The following is a 7,779-nucleotide window of genomic DNA, read 5'->3' on the forward strand; positions in this document are numbered from 1 at the left end:
GCGTGAGGGGCAGGGGTGTGAGTCATCAGGGAAGGGCAGAGACCCAGAGGAGCTCACAGAATAGATCTTCCCCAACCCTTGCTGTTTGGGTTGCCAGAGACTGAGAGGCAGTTCTTCCTCCGGGAAGATTTAACCCTGGTATTTCGAGGGTCTTCATCCCTGAGTCAGACCCTACACCCACGCTTGGTCTAGAGGTTTTTAAACACTGGATTTTTGCAGAATCACTTGGGGTGTTTGTTCAGTAGAGATGTCTAGGGCTGCCTGGACACCCGATTTGCACCCTGACTTGCAGATCTGGTTCATTCCTCATATCCCTAGGGAAATTCTTACCATGGTGCCAGCTTCTTGCTGAGGGCAGTGGGTAGATGCCCCTGGGATGCTTGGAAAAGGAGGCAGCCTTAGAAAGCAAGATCAAGATCAGGGGTCAGGCTGCAGGTGGTGGGGAGGGTGGTGAATGGAGAGGTGACAGAGGAAGTGCTTGCTGGCTGGAGGTGAGCAGAAGGCTGGGCTGACAAAGGAGCTGCACCTGAAGGGCTGCTTGGCCTTGGTTGATTAGAATAGAATTGGTGGAACTGGGGAAGATGGGAGCTGGAAGGGTCAGCTCCCCGCTGATAATCAGAAACAGAAACCCGCCCCCTACAAAGATATAAAGCTATTCATCTGCAGTAGTCAGCAAGAGACACTAATCTGTACTTTTGAGAAGAATTCAACAAGCAAAGTTTGCTGAGCTCACTCAGAGAAACTTGTAGGAGGCTGCAGGAAACCCAGCAAGGACCCTGAAAACACACACACACACTCTATCTAGAACATGCATGCATGCGCGCTCACACACACACACACACACAGTCTAGAGGACTAATGTAGTGGCTCAGAGCAGACTCTAGAACTGACGTCCTGAGATCAAATTCCAGCTCTTATATGGGTGACCTCAGCCACCTTAACCGTTAATGCCCCACCTTTCTTCTCAAAAAAAATGGGGCCAGTCATCATCCTACTTCATCAGATTATCATTAAGATTAAATGAGTTATATATAGAAAGAAGTTAGAGCAGTGCCTGCTACAGAGTAAGCATCATACAAACAGGTGCTGTTGTCATTATTATTTTAGATTTAGAATAGGGATATCTAGGACCCAGCACCCAGGGCAGATCTGTTTAGACTCTTGCCCTACTCGGAGTTTGGTCCACTGACCAGAAACATCAGGAGCTCATTAGCAATGCAGTCTCGGCCCTGGTCCTAGATGGACTGAATCAGAATCTGCATTTGACAAGAGTCCCGGTGAACAGGTGAGCACAATGAAGTTTGTGAAGCACAGCTGTAGAACACACAAGAGAACACGCCCGGAAACTCGACTGGGCTGTTTTGGGGAAGGAGGCTGACAAGGGTTAAGCTGCCCTGTCATGGGGTCCCCACTGCCTGGAAAGCCCCCACATCCTTGTCAGTGTGGGCATTTTATGTGAGGACGTGGGCTGGGTCCTTACACATCGGTGTGTGGGGACGCCCTGGTGCCCGGGACCACTGTGGGGGTGCGGTGGCTGAGGCCGCCCCCCCAGAGCCCAGAGGATGCTGTGAGGTCAAGAGGTGGTTTGCTGGAGTACCAGGTGCTCAGAAGATGGTCCACCTGCTCCTGACTGGAGACAGCGCGCAGGTGGGCCTTCCCGCTTCCACCGTCCAGGCCTTCTGGGGGCTCGGGCTTCTCAGGGGTCTCCGGACCCCTACACGCAGAGTCCCGGCGCAGCCCCCGCACCCGCATCTCGCTCTGCATGCTGGCGAAGAAGTGTAGCACGCAGCGGTGCGCAAAGTCCCGCGCGTGCTCACAGCACGTCTCATCGAAGAGCTTCTGCTCCAGGTCCACGTAGTTGCTCCAGTACCTGCGCTGCAGGAAGATTGTCTGGTCGAAGCAGGGCCTCAGGCAGCGGGCCAGGAAGGCCAGGACGATCAACAGCAGGGTGAGACTCCAGCCAATGGCCTAGAGGGTGGAGAGTGCTAATGTAAGCGTTCAGGCACACAGGTATTGTACAGTGTGGCAAGGGTGTTCCCTTTCCTTATTCCTTCCATCCATTTTCAGGTCTATCCGCCTTCCAATTCAGTCATCCATTCTTCCAACTACCTCCATCCATCCTCCCTCCCATTCATTCATTCCTCCTTCCATCCATTTTCTATCCAACTCTCTCTCCACCCATCCCATCATCCATCCTCTTATCTGACTATATATCTATTGTCTTCCTATCAAGTCACCCTGTCAACCATGCTCCTATCTGTCCATGTCCCCCTATCCAACCATCTATCCTACCATCCATTCATGTTCCCATACTCTCATCCTTGCTTCCATTTATCTCTATCCAATCATCTATCCACTTGTTATTTATCCCCCCTGCCTTCCTCCTGAACAAACACACCTTACTCCTTTAGTTTCTTCCCATGTATTTATTTATCTTCCCACAGTTTCCACCCTTGGAAGCATAAAGCTGCTTTCCTTTGTCCTGACATTTCTCTACAAAGGTATTGTTCATAGCTAAAGATGCTATATAAGCCGCGGTTCTAAGCCACCGCTTAGAATGACTCTGTCTTAGGTTCCCCCTGCCTGATGAGCACTGCACACAATAATAAACTGTTTATTTTCCTCCTGTTAATCTTTCTTTTTGTTATAGTCTCAGCTGAAAACCTAAGGTGGGTGGAGGTAGTTTCACCTTCCTTGCACTCTCATCCATTCATCCACCTATCATCCTTTCATCTTTTTATCTGTTTTTTCATCCATGCTTATATATGTGCATCCATCCCATCTATGCATCCATCCATCCTATATTTTCGGGGAGATACTGAGGACTTAGTCTTTGCTCTCATAGAGCTAACACTTTAGTGGAAGTTACAATGACATAGGTGATGACTGGCTAAGTACCATGTTGAGGGATGTATCTTGGGTCATAGAAATTCAGAGAGGGGACACCTGACCTGAATTTGAGGCCTCAGAGAACTGTGAAGTTGAGGCTGAGACCTGAAGGCTGATGATAGTTTACAAAATGTTAACAGGAAACAGTGTTCCAGGCAAAGAGTAAAGAGAAGCTGAAAGTAGTTCTCTGAGGCTGGAGCCCCAACCTGGCCAGCTCCTGGCCCTCCCCTCTGCCCAGCCAAAGGTACTGAGACATTGCCTAAGACTAGAGCAACTTTATAGACCTGGAGCAGAGAAATCATCCTCTAAACCACAAGACTTATTTGAATCCTTAACATTTGTAGAGGTGATTGACAAAGCTTTCTGCCTGGCCATTCACAAGGCCCTCCCCTCCCCCCACCCTTTTAAATGTTTGTGTGAGTATTTTACTTGGAGGAGCTTTTAATGTGACTGATCATTTACAGCTGAGTCAGGACTCAAACCCTGGTCTGAGAATTCTACACTATTTCCAGTGAACTAGTGAACTAGTGTACAGTGTTTACATCCACAGGGACATCAAGGTGAGTAGACCGAACCTCCATTTATTTTGCAAAAGAACCTGAGGCCCAGAGGGGAATGGGCTCATGGCCATGGTCACAGTCTGAGGCAGAATCAAGTGTGTCCCAAGCACTGGTCTTCTCTTTGCCACTCCACGGGCCTGCATTTGCCATGAGCCTGTCCCGACACCCCAGAGAGCTAGGGTATATCTCCAGTGATGTTCTGCACGTGGTGGGACCATGTAAACACTTTTGGGGAGACATAGCCCAAGCTGGGCTCTGGCAGTGGTGAGGGTGGGATCTGAAGCTTGGGCTGGGGTTTGTCCCCAGGATAACGGATTCTGTGCTCTGTGGGGAGCAAAGCATCTGGGGAGGACCTGCATAGTAGGGGAGGGTTTGGAGGAATGACATTTCAGATTCCTGCCCAGCCTGTTACAAACTGTGTGCCTTTGGCCTTGTGAACTAAACTCTCAGAGCCTCAGTTTCCTCATCCGCAAAGTGGGACGATCATGATTGCATCTATCTCATAGGGCAGTTTTGAGAATTAAATGAAGCAATGCATGTGAAATGCTTAACACAGTGCCTGACACATAAGTGCTTCATAAGTGGTAATTAGTGTTATTTCTGAGCGGTGGGCAGAATGTGTGTGTGGGGTGGGGGCAGGGTAGTGCAGTATGTCTGCAGCGTTTTCCTGCCATCCAACCTGGAGATGAACCTAGCTGACTCCAGAAGGGTATGGACACCTGGTCTCCACCCTGAGGTGAATCAGTGTTGATGGCAAAGTGCCCACTTCCTAAGGCCTGACACTGTCCCTTGTTGAGGGTCACGTTTCTGACCACCCCCGCAGGGACCACATGCTCTGCAGTTGTGTCTCTAGCATTGGGAAGGGGGCCTCAGGAAACCATGTGTACCTCCTCACCCCGTGCCCCTGGGAACCAGTGCAGGACATTTCCCAGGGCAGGGAGAGGACCCCCCCGCCCCGAATTACCTGTGACAGGCACCGCAGGTAGCGAGACACCGCCTTCCGAGCGGGGCTGTTCCTGACCAGCTCGTCCTCCTTGCAGGGCACCTTGGCCAGAAAGAGCTGCACCTGACTGGGGGTCATGTTGGCAAAGTCTAGAAACTTCTCGGGGTCCACGGAGCTGCTGAAGGCGCACACGAAGCACTTCCCATCGAGGAGGGCCAAAAGGATCCAGACGAGGGGGGCGGCCAGCGCTCTCTGCAGTACAGAGGAGCACATGTACCTGGGAACAGAGAAAGGGAGGGGGAACACAGGGCAGCCGGAATTCAGGTGCAGCAGGAAGGCTACAGGGGGGATGTGAGGATGAACTTCCCAGGACAGTGTGTGGTTACCCCAAGGGGAGGGTTGCAGCTCCCACTGCAGAGGCCTGAGCAGCAGAGGGTGGGGGAGAAGCACAGCTGGGATGCTGGCAGCCCTGGGACTGGAACACTGGGGGGCTGGTGCTCTTCCTGCCTGAACCTTTATAGCGGACTCTGTTGGTGCTTTGCCCAGGCCAGAAGCATCTAGAGCTTTGGTGGGTAGTTTCTAGTCACGTGGAGGGCCTGAAGACCTCTGACCTCAACCCCCTGTGTAGCTCTGTCTGGGGCTTTGGAGGAGTCCCTGCTCCCAATGGGGGGTGGCCTGGAGGGTTCATGTCCCCAAATCAACCCCAATCCCAGAGGGTAGGGTGGTAGTTTAATGCCCCAGCATCCGGGACCCTCAGTAGAATGATTCTGAGGTGGGTTCTACCCACTCCCTTAGGCTCCTCAGAAGGACTGAACCCCAGTTGCCTCCTTGTTATCACTTCTTCCCAGAGCCTGCTTTTGGGGGGACCCTAAACTAAGAGGGGGAGAAGGCTATGGCACCCCACTCCAGTACTGTTGCCTGGAAAATCCCACGGATGGAGTAGGCTGTGGTCCATGGGGTCGCTAAGAGGGTCCTGTGGAATAACCTGCCCAGAGACGGCACTTGCACACCTCCCTGCAGTGTCCAGGGAGCCCCTGATTGTTCCCAGGTGCCTCTTTTGACCTACTACATCTAGTGGCCTGAATTGGGTATTGGTCACAGGACAGGAGCCCAGTGGTGCTGGAACCACGAGACCCTAGGGGAAAAGCCTCCCTGTGTGACTGAATCACAGAGAGCTGGGAGCCCCTGGGAACATAAAAGAGAGGCTGCTTGTGCACAGAATGCAGGTGTTTTTAACTTGCATGTGTGCTCAGTCACTCAGTCGTGTCTGACTCTTTTTGACCCCACGAACTGTAGCCTACCAGGCTCCTCTGTCCATGGGATTCTCCAGGCAAGAATCCTGGAGTGGGTTGCCACACTCTCCTCCAGGGGATCTTCCCCACCCAGGAATCGAACTTGGGTCTCTTATGTTTCCTGCATTGGCAGGCAGGTTGTACACAAAACATAGGATGGTGTGTGCTGGCTGTGTGTGTGTGTGTGTGTGTGTGTGTGTGTGTGTGTGTGTGTGTACATGGCCGACCTGGTGGTGAATTATAAATATGTTGTAGGCAGGGGTAGCTCCATCATTTTCTATGGGGGCAAGGTAGTTAGAAGGTGGAACCAAAGACCTGTTATGAAGTTACATGGCATGCCCTTGAGAACACCCCAGTTGTCCATATCAATAGGGGAGAGGAGAAGATCGTGAGTGAACTAAAACCCACCAAGCCTCTCCTACCACGCCCGTGGATCTAGAGCACTCTCCTGGCCAACCGGCAGCCCGTGGTGATGGTGGAAATGTGGCATTTTGTCTAAAATACTCAGGGCAGAGGTTCCAGGTTTGACTTGAATCAGAGCCTCTTCCTTGCTGTGGGACCTCAGCCAAGTGACTTAACCTCTCTGTGCCTCAGGTCCTCCATCCTTAAAAATGGATCCAAGACAGAAGCAGACCCAGGGCCGAGGTGAGAATTCAGAGGCCATGCACACACAGCACTTGGCACAGAGCTTGGCTCACTGTTGGCCAGGGAACATTATGAATTGCTTAAGTCCGTCAGCTTTTCTTCTCTCTCTTTTTTTCGGCTATGCCATGTGACTTGCAGGATCTGAATTCCCTGAGCAGGGATTGAACCCAGGCCACAGCAGTGAAAGAGTAAAAGTGCCGAGCCCTAACCACTGCACTGCCAGGGAATTCCCCATCAGCTTTTCTTGATACAGGGCACCGACCAGGGTCTGAGGACACAGTGATAGCAGATGAGGTCTTTGCCCTCGGGGAGCTTGCAGGAGACGGGATGCAGCCTTCAAGCCAACCATACTTCTCATATGTGTAATACAGTATGCACATCATGGGATGGTTCTTCATGCATGTGGGGAGTTACAATCCACGGCCAGCAGGACAGACATGACCTGGATAATTCTTGGGAATCCTGTGTCTTTCCCACGTCTTTATCATTGGGCATGGAAAGGTGACAGACAGAAATATCTGTTTCCAGAGTGGAGACTGGCAAATCTGTCTCAGTGAACTGATGGTGCCTTGGTATCATTTTCTGGGGGAGAGCAGGGGGCACATCTGAAAGTAGGGTGCCTGTGGGGGTGCCCGGGGGAGCCCTGACCATGCCCATGCGGGTCACTGGGGTTCGGGGAGCCCCTGGCAGTGCTTATGCAGTTGGGGGAGCCCCTGACAATGCCCGTGGGGAGATGTGGGACCGCACCTGATGATGCCCGGGTCCTTCCTCCGGTGCCCGGCAGGCCTGCGCCACTCTTCCACCATCACCACGGACTGCCGGTTGGCCAGGAGGCCGCAGAGGAACAGGGCGATCGGGGGCGTGAACAGCAGGCCCAGTCCGTAGAGGGCATTGTAGCGCGCCAGGCAGGGGCAGTTGAAGTCGAATGAGGAGTACAGCTTGACGGTGACCATGGCCAGCAGCAGGCAGATGCCGTTCATCACCGACTCAGAGCTGGACTGGAAGTGCTGGAAGAGCGTGCGGAATTTATCCATGGCCGCGGCCTGGGTGGGGGGCAGCTGCGGGTGGGGGTAGGGAGGTTTCAGCCGCCTTCCTGGTCAATGCCAGCCACGCTGGGGGCAAGCCGGGGGCTGCAAGAGGTTCTTCCTTCTCTTCCAAGGGCCCGAGGGGACTAGGAGAAGACGGCGTCCGGCTAAGGGTGTGAGGCAGAGGCAGGCTCTCTCTACAGTCTCCCCTGCCCGGCCCAACTGTCCCCCACTGCTCCCCTCCTCTCTGGGAGATGAGTCAGTCACCGCTCTGTGACTGGCCAGCCCGCAGCACTTCTAGGCAAATGGGACCCACCCCATTCCTTCCTTTCTTCAGGGTTTGGATACTGACGCAGGACAGCTGGTGGGGCTGCCCGTGGGGGACAGGCAAATTCTGGGTGTGGTTAAGGCCTTGGCACTGATGG

General features: G+C 53.0%; 1 protein-coding gene across 1 annotated transcript; it reads right to left on the reverse strand.

The window, feature by feature from the left end:
• Positions 1-1,064: 1,064 nt before the first annotated feature.
• Positions 1,065-7,525, reverse strand: CALHM3 (calcium homeostasis modulator 3). Its single transcript, XM_065920104.1, has 3 exons — positions 7,077-7,525; positions 4,414-4,669; positions 1,065-1,968 (listed from the first exon to the last, which is right to left on the reverse strand). The coding sequence occupies exons 1-3, from the start codon at positions 7,361-7,363 to the stop codon at positions 1,477-1,479; spliced, it is 1,035 nt and encodes a 344-aa protein (XP_065776176.1). The 5' UTR covers positions 7,364-7,525; the 3' UTR covers positions 1,065-1,476.
• Positions 7,526-7,779: the final 254 nt, after the last annotated feature.

This window comes from Muntiacus reevesi, chromosome 2 (assembly GCF_963930625.1).
Source record: "Muntiacus reevesi chromosome 2, mMunRee1.1, whole genome shotgun sequence".
In the NCBI taxonomy this organism is placed as follows: Eukaryota; Metazoa; Chordata; class Mammalia; order Artiodactyla; family Cervidae; genus Muntiacus; species Muntiacus reevesi.

Coding starts and splice junctions, on each gene's coding strand:
- CALHM3 (XM_065920104.1), bottom strand. CDS start 7,363: ATGGATAAATTCCGCACGCTCTTCCAGCACTTCCAGTCCAGCTCTGAG. Junction 4,670..7,076: donor AAGGACCCGGGCATCATCAG/GTGCGGTCCCAC, acceptor CTCTGTTCCCAG/GTACATGTGCTCCTCTGTAC. Junction 1,969..4,413: donor ACCTGCGGTGCCTGTCACAG/GTAATTCGGGGC, acceptor TCCACCCTCTAG/GCCATTGGCTGGAGTCTCAC.